At 43.2% G+C, this 21,548-nt stretch overlaps 1 protein-coding gene across 1 annotated transcript in view; it reads right to left on the bottom strand.

The window, feature by feature from the left end:
* The window catches only part of LOC142559292 (ubiquitin carboxyl-terminal hydrolase 24-like), a 111,988-nt gene that overhangs the window by 66,378 nt on the left and 24,062 nt on the right, over positions 1-21,548 (bottom strand). Inside the window, exons 16-24 of the mRNA XM_075670909.1 lie at positions 19,157-19,306; positions 14,416-14,547; positions 13,690-13,801; positions 11,546-11,622; positions 6,742-6,882; positions 5,191-5,244; positions 2,612-2,724; positions 1,421-1,598; positions 563-661 (exon numbers count right to left, since the gene is read on the bottom strand). Of these exons, the coding sequence (XP_075527024.1) occupies positions 563-661; positions 1,421-1,598; positions 2,612-2,724; positions 5,191-5,244; positions 6,742-6,882; positions 11,546-11,622; positions 13,690-13,801; positions 14,416-14,547; positions 19,157-19,306 (1,056 nt within the window). The remainder of the gene's footprint in view (positions 1-562; positions 662-1,420; positions 1,599-2,611; positions 2,725-5,190; positions 5,245-6,741; positions 6,883-11,545; positions 11,623-13,689; positions 13,802-14,415; positions 14,548-19,156; positions 19,307-21,548) is intronic.

Below are 21,548 nucleotides of genomic sequence, written 5' to 3'. Positions count from 1 at the left end.
CGTCAACCCCTCTCTGCCACCCTTTTTTCAAATAACTGCACATGTGAATGTGAAGCTCCTGAAGTGAAGGCTACCTAGACTACCAGCTTAACAATTTGCTTCAGATGCTCTGAACAGGCCATAACAGCAGGCAGGGACAAGTTGTAAAATACGTTTTACATAAAATTTGAGGAAATTCAGAGGAAAAAGGATGCTGAAGATAAAATTCAAGGAGCCTGAGACATGGGCTCTTACACACTTTCACAGCACTGCACAAAGGTTGATGAAGACTTCAGTCAGCAGGAGGAAAGGGCAAGCCATGTTTTTACAGGGATGGTACAAATAACACAGCGACAAGCCAAAACTGCTATACAAGAAGTACTTCTTGCAAACGTGGTTCTTGTTCATCGATGACTGCGCACATCTGTGGTAAAAGTGCTAAGATACATTTCAAAATTAGTTTTGACAATCTGTAATGAATCAGGGTACTCTACCACACATTGCTGTGACCACTGCTTAGTGGTCAGTAAAGTTCTGTACAAAGGAGGAAGCAGACGTAAGTGGAATGAGAGAGCGCACGAACCGCAATGTCGTCCATGGAGATCTGCAGGTTGCTGGGAATCTGCTTGAACAGCCGAGCCACCTTCTCCTTCATGGAGCCCACTGTTGCGTTGCTGTGGCACTGGGAATACAATTGTGCGGTAAGAAAAGTCAAGCAAGCAGTATGGCACAGCTAAGTAAGTGGCTTAGAAAAGGTTTAAAACATAGTAAGTAAACACACGGCGTTATCTTAGATTCTACTATGCTTTAAGCGTGAGTTAAGAATTATTGAAACCTCTTAAACAGATTTACAAGTGATGTTTACGGCATTTATTTTTTATACAGCAGTAGAACGCTTATCACAGTACCCAATCTCACAGTGCTTAGTCGTTAAACACTGAGGAAACCTTTTTCAGGTATTGTTTGGGTTCCTGTCTTCTTGAATTGCACTAAAGGCTTTGCCATTGTTTGATGTTCATGTTTATGCCATAGTGCGCTTGGACATGTTATAGGTAAAGTAAGCCCAATAGCAGCAGTGCAGTGTAATAAGAGAGAAGCCGAAAGCATGCGCTGCTTTAGCTGTTCAAAAAAAAAAAAAAAGTTAGCACCTGTTCTTGTTGTTTTACAGAAACGTCGAGTGATCAAGTTCAACTGCAGAGTTCATTTGATCATACAATGTTACACACACATTAAAGTGTTCTATCCATACGGTAGTTTGCGTGGAGGTTCATCCCGGGATAAAGCTGAGCGTTGGGCCAGGAGGTGCAGATACCCATTCTCACTGGCAGGTGACCGGCAGCAATGGGTTTCGATTCCCCAGCATCCCGCAGCTGGGGCGGACGGTCAAACCCCTCCAATGCTGCAGACCGACTCAATTTGCAGCATGACGAGAAACGCTCACCCGTATCTTGACGCTGTCCTTGATGGTGTCGCTGACGATGCATAGGGTGACGGGAAAGCCATAGAAAGAGGCACCATGGGGCAGAATGACCCTTGGCACCGAGTGCTGTCCTTCAATGGACGAGATGTACCGCTCGGCCAGGTGCAACAGACGGCAGATGTTTTGCGACCGGTTTGTTCTGCATCAAAAAAAACCTCCCTGTTGCTAGACGCAAAATCTTGGTGCTCCTGGTGATAGCCTCTTGGGGCGAAGCTACACATGTCCTTACCTTCACCTAAAGCTCATTGATCTAGTGACAAGGTTTAACTTGCCAAGGCAACAAATGGGCTATGTGAGATACTGTAGTAGAGGGCTCTGGATTAACCTTGACCACCTTGCGCTCTATAACTAGACTTAAACATATATGAATGTTTTCACATTCAGTTTCTGTCCTGATACAGCCTCTGCAGAGGGGTACTGAACTTGTAATCTCAAGTTAAGCAGCCAAAAGCCATTAAGTCACGGCATTAAATTCCACATTAAAAGCACTGACCTTACCAACGTCAGATGCAAAGTCATTCTATCATAATCTTTACTTTTACCGGTGCAATCAAGGTGTAACTTTTTCTTTTACTTATGTCTCTCTCAGCTGCACAATGGCACCAGAAATAAATTTATAAAATTTTACTAAAAGGAAACTCTGTTGTCTGGTAGCATGAATAGTTTCTCAATGCTCCAATTCCTGACATCTGCCATACTTTCTTGAGCACATACAGAACAAAACAATGTTTGAAATTTACATACAAAGTACAAGAGCAGATTATGCCAATTCTGTCTTCATATGCAGCTTCATGTCAATGCCCTCTGCACTGCAATAAAGCTGCATTTGTATACATCATTCCCATGCAAGAGCAGTTCGCAATGCTGCAAAGCCCCACACATCAGCAGCAATAGCGAAAACAGTGATGAATTGAACTGAGAAAACAAGATGGTTCCTAAAGCACTGCTTTAAGCGGATGATAATGCCAGGGCGATCTTGGTAAGTTTTCAGTGTTGCCACATGTAGTTATTGTCTGAGTTGGCTGTGGGGAAGGATTTTCTTTTTGTATTTTCCAAGAATTGCAATACTCTGCCTAGGTTTAAGCAGGGAGGGGCTACGTGCACAAAGATACAACGATCAGCTGGTACTGAGGCGCAACAAACAAGGCTTACCGTTTTGGCAGCGACAGGGAGATAGCTTCTGACACTGCCATTGCAGTCAACGTCTTGGTGGCGTTGGACACGGCGGTCGTCATGGCAGTGTCCCCGATGGTTTCAGCCACTGCCTACATTTAATCCAAGAAAAGACAGTATTAGAGAAAAATTGAGTCCATACTGTAGATCTGTCTTGAGGTCGTTTTTATGTAGACCCAAACAGCAACAAAGGCTTCGACAGTTATCCCCATAACACTCCTGCCCTCAACACTTGCTGTGGTCTCTTTCTGTATGAATGTCTTACATTTGTGCTATTACGTCTTTACTAAAGACGGCAGGTGCAGCAACATTCCCTAAAGCAGGCCATTCAAAACTGTAAGCCGCAGTGTGGTTCTGTTAACTTTTGCATTCTTGAGGCTGCTGATCTCTGCAACTATTTTACAAAGCCGTTTTTACATCATGTGAAAACTCCCCCGTCTAATCACCAAACTCCTCAAAGCATGTATTACAAGCATGTATGACTCTGAAATGCGACTGCAGTGGAATAATAAAATTACAAAACAACAACTATATAACGAAAAGTTGGCGTTGTGACCTGCTGCCGCAGATGTTATAATCCCTATCAAGTTTACATGACTGCACATATGAATCTGTTTCCGCATACACATTTCTTTTTCTGTTGGCTGCCCAATCTGACTTCTCCACATGCTCCGAGACATGCTTCAATGCTCCTAAAGCTTTAGAGCAAACAGAAAGCTTTGTTCTCTGACTTAAACACATTACCATAGCCACTGTTCTCTGTGTGCATTGCATATTTCAACTGCTCTAACATTTTGAATACTGTTTTTTTTTTTTTTTCTTGTTCAGTGAACATTTCTTGCCACACAATGCTTTCCCCCAATTGAAAATTCATAACAAGTTATGAGTTAAGTTAGTTATAAGTTATTAAATATTTTTATTATTATATATTATAATTATATTATTATATTATATTATTATTAAACATTAGTTATAGTTATTAGTTATAAAAAAGTTAGCTATAAAATATGGCAGCATTTTCTGAAGTGTCAGTTTCTGCGCGTGATAACCCAGTAGTGAGTCACTTGTGATATTGCTCTGGTGAGTTGTGACCCACTGATCAGCCACCCAGGAGTTGCGCTCCTTTAAAACTTTCTCAAGGTACAGAGAGATGGCACCACCATGTGTCAGATTCGAAGCAACAAGAAATTTTCCCTCTCCGCTGATTTCTTTGCAAAGACGTCACTTGCGCACTGCGGGAAAGTCCTACACAGCTGCACAGGGGAATAACTGCCGCAATCCACCAATGGTTCACACTGCAGAAAACGTGTTAACAAATTTATTTGTCTGTCAGTCAAAGCGGGCATGGGCTTTCCACGCCAGTTCGTCAATGCTACCCTGTCAAGGCAGTGACAGAGCACTGAGACTTTTGCTCCGCATTCTGTCAGAAATTTACCTATACAAGTTTTGTGCATCTAGATGATTTCTACACAGGTAGCAAAGTAGGTACTATGCAGAATTCTATTTTGGCACGAGTTGCTTCAGTAGAGGCTGGAAGTCCGCTGAAAACACAAAACCCTAGCCGCCCTCGCACCAGCAAAAACCTACACACGGTGAAAACGTCTGCAAGGAGATCTGCATTGGGCGTGAGCCTTTTATCAGGTATACAGACTGTTCGAGAAACTAAATAGTCGACATTCCAGTTGCGAAATGAACTATGCATGAAGTTGCTGTTCGATTTGTATTCATACAGCATTTGAGCAGTAGCACGTTTCTAAATTAGATAACATAATGATGAACATGCTGGTTTAATTCGAGAACATAAACATACTTACGATGCCACAGCTATGTACAAAAAAGTGAAAAGAGACAAATCCTGAGGTTGACAGTCCCATACTTAAAGAAAATAAACTAAGTTAGAGCAAGGGTGCTTAACAAAAATGTTAAGGCATTACTATAGGCCACTATCTATGCAAGCCATTAAGTGAACACTACAACTATTTCAATAAGGTTTCTAATTTCACGAGTTCCAAAGGGTTCTCCTTGTAAACCACTCACAGCAATTATTTTTTTTCCTGAAGCGCATTGTAGAAGCAGAGTAACAAGAACTACAGGTTGTCATTCACATACCCGGCAACCTGTGAACTATAGGACTTGCAAAAATTCCATGACAGGACAATGAGGGTGAGAGAGGGGGAATAGCACTCATTTTTCTTAAAAGCTTGGATCAGGCACGCACCTCTTGTGGGACGCATATGCCCTTTATTAACGATTATTTAGCTTTGTACGCTTAGTAACTGTACCTTTATAACCGCACAATCTCGATTGAAATGGCCAGTCAGAGGTCGCTTTCATATAAGAACTCTGCAAAATCATGCTTGGAGTACTTATTTTAAATCCACCTCACGGAGTCTTCTATTACTTTTTTTCAGGGGATTTGCCACAAAACGTATGTACCAAATGTTTAACAAATGGGCATTAAATAAATGCACAAGTCATCAGCCTTGGGATAACCAGAAAAGTGAAAAATGGCTTACTGTGGACACTGTGGCAATTATGCGCAAAAAGCATGGAAATACCTTCAGCCTATTGTAGCACTCGTTGATGAAGCGGTGATGAAGCGACACAACATCCTGCAAAAAACAGTGCAGTAACAATGAAGATCAGCATCTCAGATTCTGAGAGATGATGAAAGAACTGTCCCGTCAGAAAAAAAAAAAGATTCAAGCTTCAAAGAAAGCTTCAATGATGAAGCGGGTGCAAGAAGTTTCATACAGAAAGCATCATCAAACTTCGCATTTATGTTGGCTGTCAAGTTTTCAAATTTGAGTAGGGATCAGTGACATAGCAAACAAGCAGACACCCAAACGTTGACATAATGAACAGGAATTATTGAATATAATGAGGCAAATCTAAAAATCTACCGCCCAAGCACTACGTACAGATGATTAACCAGCGAAGCTGAAATCCGCTGCCCTGGTATTTATCACTGGGTTAATCCTGATGGTTCATTAAACGATGGCTTGGTAGGCTGTCAAATCCTGAGTACGCAGTTGCTGCTTGAGCTTGGCTCTACGAGCCTGTTCTTGTGCCCGGGCTGCAGCATCGGCACGACGTAGATGAGCTCGTTCCCAGTTCTGCTCGCGGCATTGCTAATCAAAAGCTGCCTGCTCCTAAGGAGTACATATGATACGTGACCTACGTATTGTGGAGCCAGAGAGAAACTGCTGCACGTGTGCTTGGCTGGGACGGTGAGCAACGACGTCATTACTGGCGCAGCTAATTCAAAACCACCTAGATAGCACAAGGCCTTTTCACTCTGATCCATGACGTCATGTTACCTGGCCCGACTCATGACTGCCTTTCATTTGGCTGTCAAGTTGAGGTACAGCTACATTAATCGCAACGAACCAAACTATAACTTTCGATCTCTGGCTTGCCATCTGTGGTAGCAAAGGAACAGAAAAAAGCTGATGCCATGTTAGTGTGTTGCAAAGCAGAAGTACAGCAGCCATTGCTGTAGCACATAATGACACCACTTTCGCATGGTGAGTGTGCCCGATACTGCACAAGACGATGAACAGTGAAAGGCAGTCTGGCCAAAGCCAGTGTGTTTGTCAGTCTGCTGTGTGAGAAGGTACTTTTGAACAGTGTCTCGTAACTTCTACGGTTACACCTACCATGCCTGCTACGTTCAATCGAACATTATAGACACGAAGCCAACGAAAGGCTAGCAACAAAATCCTAAGGGCTTTTACTATGTAGATCTACTGAACCGTGCAACATATGTAAACGGTCACAAAACATGCTGCATCAACGTGTACAATGTATCATGTGATCGAGGCTGCAGGATACCAGAACCGAGATGCGGCATTACTTGGGCTTCTATCAAAACGATTTCATTACTGTGACTACAGGAAAAAATGTCCTACTCCCTTTTCCTTTTTGATTCAATAGTGTCGTTCAAAAAAGAAATGGAAAAAAGGAAAGAAAAGGAAAGAACAACACCACTACAAACCCTTCCAAAGCAAAGCACACGCAAAAATATGTGCCCTATGAATACTCTGTACGCTCCATAGTCCCAGAGATTAGAGTTACATAGGCACCCGTCAGAAGTGCTCCGGGCACACCTTTTTGAGTCTCGGCGAGAGGAACTTGTAGGAGAGGTCGAGAATGAAATCGATGGCTAGCTCGGCAATCTCCTCTTCGGGTGCGGCCAGCGATATCTGCCACAGGAAGTCAATCCCCGACAGCTCCAGCTTCTCCACTATCTGCAATAGATTCGGCCAACAAAGTTAAGAAGTGTAATGGGGGGCTGCATCTGCGAAATGGTTGCAACATTCGCACTAATAGTTGATACAAATAGGTTCCGTGAATTACCACAGAAATTAAACCTGTACAGTTTGTTCCAAGCTTTCAGTGCTTTGAGTTGTCAATTAGTAGATCAGCCACATGCTCCCACCTTATAATAGTCTCCTGGTTAGCTCAGATATCTCATTAAGTGCCCCGGAAACATGGTGGTCCCGGGTTTGATCACCAAACTAGAATAAATTTTTCTTCAATAACAAAGTTTGTGTCTAGAAGGACACTGAAACAGGTCCCTCTGCTGCGTTCTGCTGCATTTTATGGCTGAAAGGGCACAGAAAGAATTCTCTAAGTGCCGCTTGATTCATTTAAGCACAAATAGTAAGATGATACCATATTGTTTTTGCAAAAAATCAGCTTTTGAAAAATATCCTGGCTAAGTCAATGTTGCACATTCAGAACATCTGGCACTTCAATTCAAAATTAAATAAGCAGTGAAAATGACAAAATCACACTTGAAGTAAATAAATTTTTTGTAATAATAAAAACCTTTATTGTGAGAATAGTTACATTTGCCAATGACAGGCGGCACCTAAGTTGTGCAAGTAGTTTGCACAATGATTCTTTCTACAGTGATAGCTCACGGTGACAAATCTAGCAATACATAAAATAACGTTTTTTTGCTACAGTCGACTTCCGTTAATTCCATCTTGATGGGACTGATATAAAATTCATCGAATTATCCAGTGGCTAGAAATAAACAAATGCAGAAAAAAATGCCGAAACACACCGCAGACTCATTTGGCAGCCCTTGCCTGAATCGAATATGCACCCACTTTCTGTGTGTTCAAATGAGAAACTAACGTAGAAAGGACAATAAAGCTCCTAAACAAAGTAGAAACCTGATGTGCACCTGGTTTTTCTAATGATAAATATGTAGCATGCCTCCCATTGTGGTAATAAGGAAAGGATGGAAACAGCGAACCTTACCGTCACAGAATAGAAATTTATTTACACGTAATATGCAGCATCAAAAGTCAGCAACAGCACTTTACTGCTATCTTTGAACCACAACATGTCCTCAGTGCGGTGCATTGCGCGCATGATATTCTGGATTTACCAAATGACTTCACAACAATTGCATGCAAATGGGATGGTGATCTATGCTTAGACTAACCAATTTCCTAGTTCACCTTGCAACGCATACAATTCTCCGGAACGGCAAAAAACATGTGATGTGACTTGCTGTCGCAAGCTTCGCATGTAAAATAACTAGGGATGTGCGCATACTCGTATATCACCAAATTGAATTGAATAGTGAACATTCAAATAATTCGATTCACAAATCAAATTTCGGCTATTCGATATATTTTGTGCAGAGACCTGCTTAGTGCCACATGTCACGTGCGTTGCAGAGGCCCCCATGCTTGATGCTGCCAAAAAAAAAGCATTTCACTTTGTTTTCAGAGAAAATGGAGAGCGTACCGCAGATGGGCAGTCCCGGCTGACATGGTAGCGGACTTTGTCACGTTCTGTGCTTACACCGTGAATATAACCTGATGGCAGGTTTCCTTTGGAACTATCTAAGCTGTCTTTTTTTTTTTTGTTTGGTCTCGGCTGTAAGAATTTTGGTCTCTTCGAAGAAATTTTTACAACTGAGACTAACCGACAAAAAACGACAGCTTAGACCATTCCAAAGCAAACCTGCCGTCAGGTTATATTCATGGTGTAAGCACAGGACCATCTATGAGAGCGCCCGGCCTATCACCCTCAAGTAGCCAAGAAGAATTCAACACGCCCACTTCTCGCCTCGACCATGGAAGCTAAAACTTGTGTCTCAACATTCCCGTTGTCACTCCCCTTGAAGAAGGAGCAGAGTTGTTCTGAAACGTTGGGAAAATAAACTTATTTTTTGGTTGGAGCCACTTGAAAGTCATAATTATTTAACCTAACCAGACAGGCAATTCTGTCAACATGTTTAGCTTCAGATTATTGAATGTTTGCTTTTCCTGTTACTTTAACATCATTCGTCAGTAGTAGGTGTACGTTAAAGAGAACCTGAAATGATTTTGACGATTTTCTACAAACGTACCGAGTCATTAAAGTAGGTCCTTCTGATCATTAATTGACACATCTAAGCGCTCTGCATAAAGCGTGTAATTTATTATAAGGTTTTAAAAATGCACATCGCTGCCGATCGCAGCACACTGCTCAGTGTAATTTCAAGCCGCCCCTACCCATATGACCAAAATCACCCATATGACGTCAGTGGGGCGAGCTATCCGATTGGCTGACCAGGGTGCGTGATCGACAATTTTTCCATCATCATTATTATCATCATCATCATCATCAGCCTGGTTATGCCCACTGCAGGGCAAAGGCCTCTCCCACACTTCTCCAACAACCCGGGTCATGTACTAATTGTGGCCATGTTGTCCCTGCAAACTTCTTAATCTCATCCGCCCACCTAACTTTCTGCCGCCCCCTGCTACGCTTCCCTTCCCTTGAATTTAATCCGTAACCCTTAATGACCATCGGTTATCTTCCCTCCTCATTACATGTCCTGCCCATGCCCCCCATTTCTTTTTCTTGATTTCAACTAAGATGTCATTAACTCGCGTTTGTTCCCTCACCCAATCTGCTCTTTTCTTATCCCTTAACGTTACACCTATCATTCTTCTTTCCATAGCTTGTTGCGTCGTCCTCAATTCGAGCAGAACCCTTTTCGTAAGCCTCCAGGTTTCTGCCCCGTAGGTGAGTACTGATAAGACACAGCTATTATATACTTACACAGCTATTATACACTTCTCCAACTCCAGCTATTATACATTTTTCCAACTTTATGGTAAACAAATGATGTTCGTAATAGTTGTTGGAATGTTAGTTAATTTGTTTTTATAAATAGAAAGTAACATAAAGAGAATGCACAAGAACAATTTTTCAGTACACTTAAGCACTTTTGGCACACAGCAAGTGTCGTCTGCTTGTGTTACAACGTGCTCCATCTTTGACAAGAGCTCCGCCGTCAGTGTCGGGCTGTCTTTTCGGGAGCGCTATGATTCGACTTTGTTGCGTTGTGGACTGCAAACGTAGCGACTGGCAATATGTCAAGCTGCGACATCGTGTCTTTCTGCAAGCCAGTAGGCGAGCAGACTGGCTGCAGCGCATCGGACTGCCGCTATCTGATCGGCGCCAGGATTCGTGCGATTGCGGCCGTCATTTTACACTGGAAGATTACTAATGCAATAGCGTTTCGTGAGTCTGGTATTAGCGTAAACGCAAGCGCAAGGGGACAGGGCCTGGCCGTGTCCCCTTGCATGTCGTTTCAGGGGCCGAACAGAACCGCTAATGTGAATGGTCTGCACGGTGCAGCCACCTGGTGGCATAGAGCTCAACCAGACACAGTAGCAGTAACGAAATGTATTCTTCTTTGCTGCTGGTGTAAAATTTTGCAGGAGCGTAATCATTAACACATTCTTTTTGGAAATGTTTAAAATGTTTTACAATTGGTTAGAGCAATATTAACTCTTTCTTTGGCTGGTTAAGCTCTGCGCCAATGGGTGGCTGGACCATGGAGACCGATCAGGCAGCTCACGTACGTCTACGCTAAAGTTTCTGCATCAGCTTGAGCTTATGCCTCCACCGTTCTGTCGAAATATCCAGGTAGTAGAGACTTTTAGCGTGTCCGCTATTCCGGCAAACTGGGGCGGTTTGGGCGGATTGCCGAATGTTCGGGGGCGTAAACGTGAGTGGCCGGAGTGGTGAAGCCGCCTGGTGTTGTAGAGCTCAACCAGACAAACACAGAGCTAAAATTGCAGTAACCTACTTTATTCTGCTTAGCTGCTGGTGCAAATTTTCAGCAGTGGCGTAATTGTGTTCACAATTACGCTGCTGTCGAAAACTTACACCCCAGCTAAGAAGAATATAGTAATTGGCTCTGTGTTTAGGTGGTTCAGCTTTGCACCACCAGCTGGCGCCACCAATCTGGCCACTCACATTTACGACCCCGCTCATCCGGCAAACCGCCCGCGCCTGCCGGAGTACCGGATGCACTAAAATTCTCTAGTGTGTGATTACCGGAATACGAGACACGTCCAGCGCTACAACAGAATGCTCACAATGCAAGCTGCTTCGATAGCTCTCGCTTGGGGTCGACGGCCAAGCGGCTAGTGGAGAGGTTTCTCGTGGGCTGGGGCGGGCTCCAAAACAACCGGAAGTGGACGATGTGACGTCACATCGTGACGCAGAACCAGTGAAGGCGGAGCTTAGCGCCGATCGCTCGGCGAACGAGTTGAGGAGGAAAAGCGTGGCTAGGGAGGAGGGTAACTTGTAATCGCTTGTAGCTCCATTAATACGTAACGCTTCACTTAAATTGTGGTGTGAATATTCTACTTAAGCTGCACGCTACATGTCTACAAAATTTGTCCAAACCGTTTCAGGGGCCCTTTAAAGAAGCTCGGGCTGCCCTAAATATGGTAAAAGAAATGCACACTATTTCTGACTGGTATCATTGCAGTGATTTAGGAATTTCCTCGGTGTATTCACATGAAATAAATGCTGCGTAAAAAGTGCACCTAGGATGCACAACATTGTTAGACTACAAACGAAACCTAGGTAAAGAGAACTCACCAAGACACCTGGTCGCTTCTTGAGCTTGCTCTCGTGGATGTTTACATGCTCAAAGTAGGTCTTGAAACACGAAAACGCTGAAACGAGAAGGCCCAGATCTAGTCAACATGTGAAAGGCGATGCCATACATGCCAGTATACGAACTTCAAAATTTAATATTCGTAATATCCTGCAAATTTGCACCATGGGGGTAGCGTGATGTAACATGCAAACAGCAGTAAACTTGGAAGTAGATAATGATGTTTAGATCAGTCACTTTTTCAACGATGTTGCTGTTGCCAATTTTGCCTGCTTCAGAAACTTCTCCCTATAAACTCTTTGAAGTAAGTTAGCATCGTTTCACTATGGGAGACTTCTAATGGAAGATGCACACTCAAAACTTTAGCAGACAGCTGTCGGCTGAGCGGTCCCAACATGCAGTTTCAGTTCACTGAGTGCACAAGGAATAATTACAACATATTTTAATTTGACAAGGTTAAAGCTCATGCCACGAGCAGCGTGGTTGCGAGCCCACAGAACCCATAAAGAAAGTTGGAGCTTGTGGCAACTTTTTATTATGAACAGAAAAGAAAACAGACAGCACAAGCAAGATGAAGTTGTGCTCTTAAATTTCTAATTTCTGCTTTCAGGTGCTTTTGTGCTTGTGTCCTTTACATGTCTTTTTGAGTGTGTGATGCTGACCCTCTCCTCCTGCCGTTTGCACTGGTTTCACTACTTTAACCATTTAAAGACTTTAGATGAACTCTATTAGCCTTACTGTGTTAACAATTATATACACATTTGAGGTGCATTTGTGCCATTATGCTGTCCCGGTGTCAACGGCGTAAGCGCAGCTTGTGTGTGGAAGGTTAGAAGGCCTTCAGGGATGCAAGAGACGCTCACGTGCCTTTGCCTGCAAAAAACGACAAAGCCAAGTAGATGCATCCTTGCGCCCTGCTCTGTCAGCTTGGCAGTGGAGCCACGGCAGCGTTCCGCCTTCGCCTGCTGGCACGAGCTTTCTGAGAACAAACACTATCGTTGCTGCTGATCTGCTGTATGCATACGGTGGAATGAGCGGAACGGGCTGTACACTTCAAGCTACAAAGGCTGATGGTTTTTCTTTGGTCTCACTTTGTGCACCATTGAGATAGGACGCCTATAATGCCAGGGGCTGCATTCGTAATGATGCCAGTATTGTGAGATGGCAGAGCCTGCACACCAGTGGTGGATTGTCATGGATTTCAGAGTAATTTTCCATATTTGAGCCGTAGTGGCTCGCGAAACATTTTTGAAGCTCACCAAATTCAGTCTTTGGCTCTTTCGGAATCCAGTACAGTCCAGCTTTACCGATTAAAAAGTTAACTAGGCCTGGGAGGCGCTGCCATAGTTCCATAACGTCATGGCAAGCTAGTGCGAGAATGTCAAGGCAACATTGTTACCAGTCTTTCGTTTTCACATCCTTTCCAACTTACCAGAGCCTGTTCTTCTCATAGTAAGACTTCCTTTCTCGGTATTATAAGAAGGATAAATTACTAGGGGTATGCAAATATGAAATTTTTAATTTCTAAGCAAATTTGAATAATAAAGAACAATGGTGAATTAAATCAAATTTTTTAATATGAATACCATTGGTTTTTCAAAAAATGAAATTGTTTTCACCAACCAGAGGCACGAAATGACAGAAAAGCAAGTTTGCTTCACAGCAAATAAAGTACAGGAAAACTACGCTTTCTTGTCAACAAAATTTTCTAGTACAGCACTTTTGCTTGACAGTATCATAACTGCAGTTATTTGATGTCATGAGTGAAGGATAGCTGTTCGACATGTTTGGGGAGTGGTGACACCCTCCTGTACGCTGCAATTCCTTCAGACAACCGAAAAGAGCTGCTCATTGGACGCACATTGGTGTTTAGAATCGGTAGGTATTTCTGTCTTGCATCGACAGCAATATCCAGGGGTTAGAATATTCCGAAGAGTAAAGGTGTCTTTCGAATCAAATCACACACTAACTGATTTGAATTGAATATCTGAAGTTTCAAATAGTATTTTCACAACACTATAAATTACCAGTACTGCTCAAATTATTTTTTTTTCTTTAGGGTCCCTTTAAACCTTGCCTGTTCACAGCAAACCAGACGACACTGTCTGTGGTAGTCTAGACCAACCTTTCGAGCTGACTTGGGAGGGGTCCATTTTGAGCAACTTGTGCTGAAACAGCAGTGACTGGGTTTCTGACTCCAGGTCTGGAAGGCACTTTTCAAACCACTCAAAGCACATCTGCAAAGAAATACAAGGACAAGTTCCACATACCGTGTCCCTTTGCGATGGCGATCTCAAGATTGCTACTAACCAAGTTTCATAGCAGCAGCAGACACCAGAATTTACAGAATATTAGCCAACATGATTACTAATTACCCAAATTTCACCAAATAACATCTAATAAATGGTAGAGGGCACATTGTAATAGTAGTAGAACAGAAGTCAATCAACTATTCAAAGCACAACCTTTTGCTCCAAAATTTATGCTAAACCCTGCTTATGAAATAAGGGCACATGTTTTTTATGAAATGCATTGCTGTACCAGATAAAAGATTTGCATACTGAATTTTTTTTTTTAGTTTGAAGTTAGTGCTAAGCAGCATTGAATCACCATGTTGAGTCAAAGAAGTGAAAGCACATAATTCACCGCACTGATAAAAGATGGAGCTGCTAATATGCTAATGTGGATGGGCAGAGTGTACTGTGCATAGTTTCACTGCTGCTAAGGTTGTGCAAAACCGGCTAAATGCAGCTGCTTCACTGAGCTGACACCACAGCTAGCCTGGCTCACAATTATAGTGTCGGCTGCCTTTAGCTTATCTACCAAGCCTCAATCAAAAGCTCTGGCTCACCTCTCGATCCGAGCTACAGGCATCTACGTTGGTGACTAGCGTGTCCCAGATTTCCTTGGCACGATTCCAAGGCAGGTATTGAGACCCGTCCTTCAGGAGGAACTGGAGAAAGTCTAGGTGCGTCATCACATGCTGCAGAACACAACAGAGAAACACAGTGAGTGGCAGCGTCGTTTAGCAAGGCAGGAATCTCGCACGCAATTGAAGGGTCCGACGACAGGCCTACCATAAGGAGTCACTAAAGAGAGTGATCAGGTTAAGCTAGGCTGGTTATTACCCTTTCTGAATACAGGATAGATCAGTGTTACCACGATAGGAGGCTCAGTAAGTCAAAGAATGTGCAAAATTAAGATGACTGGTAAATAATTATTTCATTTATTTACTTATCCACTTTACTGCAAGTTTTGCTTATGCTTTTACAAGGTGGATACTTCCCCAAAACATTTTTACAACAAAGCAACAATTAAGCAGTAGGCAAGCAAAGAATTACAAACAAATTACTGTTTGTCAATAACAGCATAATGAGACATTGTTTTCTTTATTATATTGTCATCAATGTTAAGGCATCTTCTCTGTGGTAGTTACTTATCAATTAAATGGGATCACATTGCATTAAGATGTAGTGGTGCTGAAGTGTACTGGCTGGAGACCATTCAATGGCACAAACTTCAGGCAATGTAAATGATCACTTGTCTGACAACATCTATAGTAAAGCCTTGTTACAACAAAGCTGACGGATAGCAAAAAACCTCGATACAAGTGGTAATTCAATGAAAGTAGATGCACCGCAAGAGCGGTGACAGTAATGTCCCAGATGTTAGGCAACAAGGTGAAGTTAAAAAAAAAAAAAGCCCAGCCACTCTCACTTTAGTGACAGCAGTCCTTGCCTTTATTTTGCTGAGAAAAAGGAGGTCTATTTAGTCTGCTGTAAGTTTCTGCCAGGTACAAGCAACACCACTTCTAATTTTTCAAGCGTAGCGTAACTCCATAGTTGATGCCACTTCATCAATTCTCTTACGAAGCTGATGCAAGCACTCCTCTTCTCTGCGCCATTGTCTTTATCAACCTAGGTTCTTTACCTGCTGAAAGTTCTTTGTTCGGATGACCCAGGGCTGTATCTACAATCTTGATGTCCATCAGAAGGGCAGCGGATTGGGAGAGTTGGTGTTGCATGGTAACAATAAAATTCAAACAGCGCTAAACGACAGGACCAGAATGAGGAGGAATCAGCGCCGTGTTTGTCTCCTCCTCATTCTGGTCCTGTCGTTTAGTGCTGTTTGAATTTTATTGATGTCCGTGACAGGGGCAATAACAGAAACAGCTGTGTCAGCGAGCGTAAACAAGCCAAGGCCCCCCCCATCTCCAGGATCCTTCTCGGAAAATTTTGTACACACTTCTGCATATAGGTCTACAGTGCAGAACACTCTTGTAGTAAAGCTAGCACAGGAAACCGCAAGATACTCAACTGAACCACCCACAGATTTTTTTACATTCGGGTCACATAAGTTGAAACAAGTTGAAACAACAACGTGCACACAGCGTACGAGACACTCACGAAAGCTGCCAAAGCTGAACAGGCCTAGAGTGTTGAAGTCTCGGTATTTTGATGTCGCGTGTCATGCACTGCCTACTACAATGACTACCATGGTGCATAAGCACAGCACAATACAAATGAGACACTTGCTAAAGCACAGAGTTAGCCAAAGCTACTGAAACTGAACAATCCTAAAGTCTCAAATCGCACACCGTGTATCAACAGTGGCGCAGAGACTAACATAGCGCATGCATACAGTGTAACGATGAAAGTGAGGCGTTGGTCTAGTGCAGTCCTTCCTTGTCGCTTCCCTATCACCTTCAAGACTGTCTGACAATCTCAGGGCTACGCATAGGCAGCAGTCACCACGCATGATCTTTAGCCAAAGCCGTGAACCAAAGCTCTAGCGCCATTTGGAACACAGCTTCTCTGTTTCTCGGTGTCACGTTAGAGCAGAAAAGGCTCTGGCCGGTGGGCACACACCACTCGCGCCACTCTCTCTGCATCATTGGCGAAACAGAGAGGATGTGCTGGCACAAGCCATCGCTTGGGCAACTCAAGTTTCTGAACTATGGCTGGCTCGAGCTTCGAACTAAGCAGAACCTGCTGCCCACAGGTTTTGAGTATATCGCAGTCTAAAATGCGCACCTTTGGTTCAGGACAGCATGACACTTTGGTTAAAGTGATTACTCAAATACAAGCGACTGTTGTAACGAGGGCTTACTCAATATACAGAGGCCAAAAGATCTTGCAGTGTGCCCGTAGTCTCGCACACTGCCAATAGACCCCTGTTTGTCACATATATTTTGACCCCCACCAAACAGCTGATATTGTTCACCTGATATCTTAACATTTTGACCGAACCTACTGCTATATTACACTGGACCTTTGGACACGAACATATATTTCATGGTCCACATCTTATGGAGCTTGTATGCTGCACCTCTAGAGACTTCTGTTAATTCAACTCCAGTTAATTCAATGCTTACCAAAAGTCCCAGCCAGCAACCATGCATTTTTATGAGCCCAAACTTTCATTATTTCAATCCTAAAATTGGTGTTCGCCAAATAATTCAATTTTGACCAGTTGCCAAGCATGCGCCTGACCCTTTTGGTGGCCCCGACAGCGGCCCCTTTAGTGGTAGCATTTGTCTGGGCAGAGTCTAAGGGACAGCGAATACGTTGAGACATGTCACCTCCCGTCGAAAACGCCTATTTTTGGCTTGCACTAGAATTTTCAAGCAATAACCGCAGCTCACAATATCCGATTACGGTATTTACCCGATTCTAATGCATTCACTTCCTTTTTCATGAAAATTGGGCCAGAAATTGCCTGCACAGTGAAATCAGGCACATAACCAAAGTTGCCTTTGCGGCGTTTTTGTGCTTTACCGCATGACAATAATGTATTGCGCCGAAGCTGACGTTAGGAAATCGGCCTCCATGTACAACACATATTAGACCTTTTCCCATTTTTATTGCTAAAAAAATCTAGTGTGCACTCGACTGCTACTTTTAGGGAAGCTTAAATCCCATTTCTACCTTAATTTTCTACTTTGCACGCATAGAAAGTGGGCGTGCGCTTGATTCGTGCTCATGTTAAAGGGACCCTGACCAGGTCTGCCCATTTTGAGCTGACAAGTGCAGTGCGTACAATGCATGCTAACGATCGCATCGGCTAAGTATTACATCCCTACGCGCTGCAGAATGAGCTGAAACATCAAACCGAATGCCGTTTACCCTTATTCTCGAGGGCGTTTCGCTCCAGGCCAACATCGCCTAGGCTAGGTGGGGTAGTCTAAGCCATAGGGTTGACATACAGGTACAAATGTGCCCATGTACGTGTCTGTGCTGTGACGTCGCTCATAGTGAGACGTGAGTTCAAGAAATATTCAAGGCAACATCTGATATTTGTGTAATCTGTTGCTTCAATAGCTGAACTACGGTTTAGAGAAATAATAAAGCACACAAACTCAATGACTGTGCGTTTTTGCTTTACTTTGCACTGCAGCACGAGAGATGTACCTCCATTTCGTCTGAGAACAAAACCATGTCATTTTCTACCACGTTCCAGCGCGCAATCAAGCTCTGTGATCCACTTGTGTCTACCTCAGTGTTCGTGTAGCACAGCCTATAACCGAAATTTTCTGTGTGGCCCCCTGGTAAGGGGCCCTTTCATAAAGTAACTTCCCAAATGAGTCAGTGGTATGTTTTGGAATTTTCTTCCTACATCTTGTTTGATCGACCAATGGGATAATTAATTCAATTTTGTCGGTCCCATCAGGGAAAAATTCATGGAAGTTGAATATATTGCCATTTCAGACTTTCTACACCATGCAATACTTTTGTAAATAGTTTTCACCATTGTGCTGTGTGCTAGAGGGTGGGTAATGGCACTACCAGTGGTAGCACCCCAGAGCGCACCAAAACATTGAGAAAAAAAAAAGAGCCTCGAGTTCAGAGTGTGAGCTAGTAAGAAGCCAAGGGCAAGTCGTACACTAGGCCACTCTGTCGCTGATGCTTCCCTAGTAAGTTTGGTCAGAGTCATCAATTATGACCTTCACAAGGGAATAATCAGGCTGAAAAATTTCGCCAGCATTGCAGTGGCTGAAACAAAGAGGCCAGCCTACTAAGTGAATATACTACAAAATCTGTGATGCCTCGTTGACAACGTTGGTGTAGTGATCTGGGTGCAAAATTCAAAAAGTCAACTTACACCTTTCTTTTCTGTCCTAATAATCAAGCGTTTTCAGCAAAAATCTAATATTCCCCAAATGGATGTTCCGCCAACTGCCTATGAAATGCCCAAAGCCCAAACCTTATCCTGCGTACTTTTTTTATGCTGTACAAGCATCTGTTCAATGGATGACTGTTTGTAACATTTGAAGCACCCGCTGAGGAAACATGCAAGAAAATACAATGAACCGCATTAATATATTACACACCCAACTTTAGTCCGAACTTCTAGGGTGCCATTCTGGAGATTGGTGATATCCCCCATAATGTCAAATTCTGCAATGGTGGTCTTTTCGAAAGCCAATCAGAGAGGCCACAGCAGCCTTCTGGGCCAATCAAAGCCGACTAAGACAGCAAATTCCACAATATAGCGTAATTCACCAACATGTCCAGAATAGCGCACATAGACATGTTTGCACTGATAACATCTGCCGCTGCGGCCAGGCGGCACTGTGCAACTTTCACACTCACCTCCTGATGCGAGTAGATGCCGTCAACTAGCACAAGGGGCAGGACTGACTTTCCATTGGACAGCTTTACTGCCTCACGGTGACACGTTGACAGGCTGGTCGAGACAAGCTTGACAAAGTCATGGCTCCTGTTCAGCTCACTGAAAATGAACTGAAAAACAAAACAGAAAGAAATAAAGCAATGAACTTTTAGCCTAACGTCACTATCGAGGCTCGTCTATTCTGCTCCAGCCAGCTTTTGTTGCTTGCACACCTTTCGTGTATAGACCGTTTTGATTGTAGTCAATGGGCACTGTACTTTCAAGAAAAGCTGGGCTCTCAAACATCATTTCTCCACGATGCATATGATGACACTGATTTTTGTTACTCATTTAACACTTAACAGGACAAGTAGCTCAAATAATGTAACTACTGTATAGGATAAAGACTGGGGGTGTGCAAATACCAAAATTAGCTTCAAATATGGAATTGAATATTGAATAATGATATGCACACGCTTTTACTAGCAAGTCCGGTTATGTAAACACGTTGTAATATTGCAGTTCCATTGGCAACGGTAAAATTAGACTAGTAAGCCATTATACTAAAATATTGTGTATTTGGGACATGTTAGCTTGGAACAATTGAGTGTCTGTTCTTGTCTAGCTGTCTGTTCTTGCCAAGCTGTGCCTTATTGCACAACATCAAAAGTCCATCTGCTGACAAGCAATAAGATCAGAATTGGGGTGGCGCTGTTGAAGAGCTCTAACTGTCCGCAAACCCGTGCCCCTTGCTACCAAATGGCTGGCTTTCCCGCTAAGTGAAGACGTTCAGTGGCTAAGTGTGCTTTACAGGCAAAATTTCCCTATCAGCTGGAAGTTATCATTAATTCCACACAAAATTGCCCCAATATCCTTAGATTAGATAGAAACAAATGCGAAGAACCGTGTTTCCTCCCACAGAGCCAGAAATATATTCGATTAGATTTGAACACTCGTATTCAACCGATTATTTGAACATTTTCGAATACATGTATATATTTTTTTGAATCCAATAGGAATAGTAATTTAAAAATATAATATTCAAACTTTTCGAATATTCACACACCCCTACTTCTCATACATGATGCGTTTCAGCGATGGCAATACAGCGTGTCGCTACAGTGCTTCAACGCCAATCCCTTTAACATCAACATTCATCGTGAGATGGATTCTGCTTGAATTTTGTTTTTGTTCCATTTTTCAATTGGCTGGGAAATCTCCTCCAGCAAGTCTCTGCAGTTGTCTGGCTGCTTCAGACTATGCCACAGCACTGCGCATTGTGGGCCCCGTCAAAAAGCTCAGAGATGATGACAGCCAGCACGTACTGTTAAAATGGACTACAACTTAGTGCACATGCACTTTCGGCACCTGGCAGAGGCATTAATGTTACCAATGGAACAGTAACGACAGACTGAAAAGTCCATCATGACAACAGGATCAACTCAGCCTGCAATATGTCCAATCAATGTGCCAATATTCCACAAGAAACATGGACTAAAGATCAGAAGAATAAAGGAAAAGTTACAGTTACTGAAAAAAAGTCACAGTTTTGCCCACAAATGAAGCATCGATTGCGATAGCAAATTACTGCAGAGCTATACGAAGTGAGGATGGTAGTTTTATCGGCCGTATAAACTTGGAAACATTCTCTTACTAACTGAATTAACAAGGATATGGTATCAGCGCTCACACGCAAACATGAACACATCACACTCAATGAGCGGGGACACTCGCTGTCAAAACGCTGGTGCGAGCAACGCGGCAACAGCAGCGAGCAAAGTGACGTTCATGCGGTCTGACACTTCAACACAAAAGCGGCGAGCACACAGCAAACACAAACGTATGAGGTGTCTGCAGATCATTTTCAAGATAGGGCGCGCACAACCATACAATGTACACACTTGCTGGCAGAGTCAAAGCCACCCTCCCGCGCTGCCTCCCTGCTTGCCTCCATATAGGGCGCGAGAGATTGAGCTGCGATCATCCTTGCATCCAGTGGCAAAATGCCCAGTTGCTGCTAGAGCACAACGCCGCCCCCTCCCCTCTCTACCTCCCATTTCCTCACGGCCTTTCGTGTGACGGAAAATGGCACGTGTGCTCTCCGTTTTCTCCTTCACGCACTAGAGTGAGCCATGATTGTAGCTTCCCTCGTGTGCTTTTACTCACACATACGGCATACGACGCGCAGCAAAGACATTATCGCCCTTGCACTTTATACGGAACGTCACAGCGACGGCGACAGCAAAAATGCGGTTGGAGTATCCATATACCGTATTTACTCGCATAATGATCGAACTTTTTTGTGAAAAAATTTGAGTAAATTAAGGGGTACGATCATTATGCGAGTTAAATTTCCCGCGAAAGGAAAAAAAA

The sequence above is a fragment of the Dermacentor variabilis genome, chromosome 10 (genome assembly GCF_050947875.1).
Source record: "Dermacentor variabilis isolate Ectoservices chromosome 10, ASM5094787v1, whole genome shotgun sequence".
Lineage (NCBI taxonomy): Eukaryota > Metazoa > Arthropoda > Arachnida > Ixodida > Ixodidae > Dermacentor > Dermacentor variabilis.
Note: the sequence above shows the minus strand (reverse complement) of the source record. Positions and strands in the feature narration are given on the sequence as shown.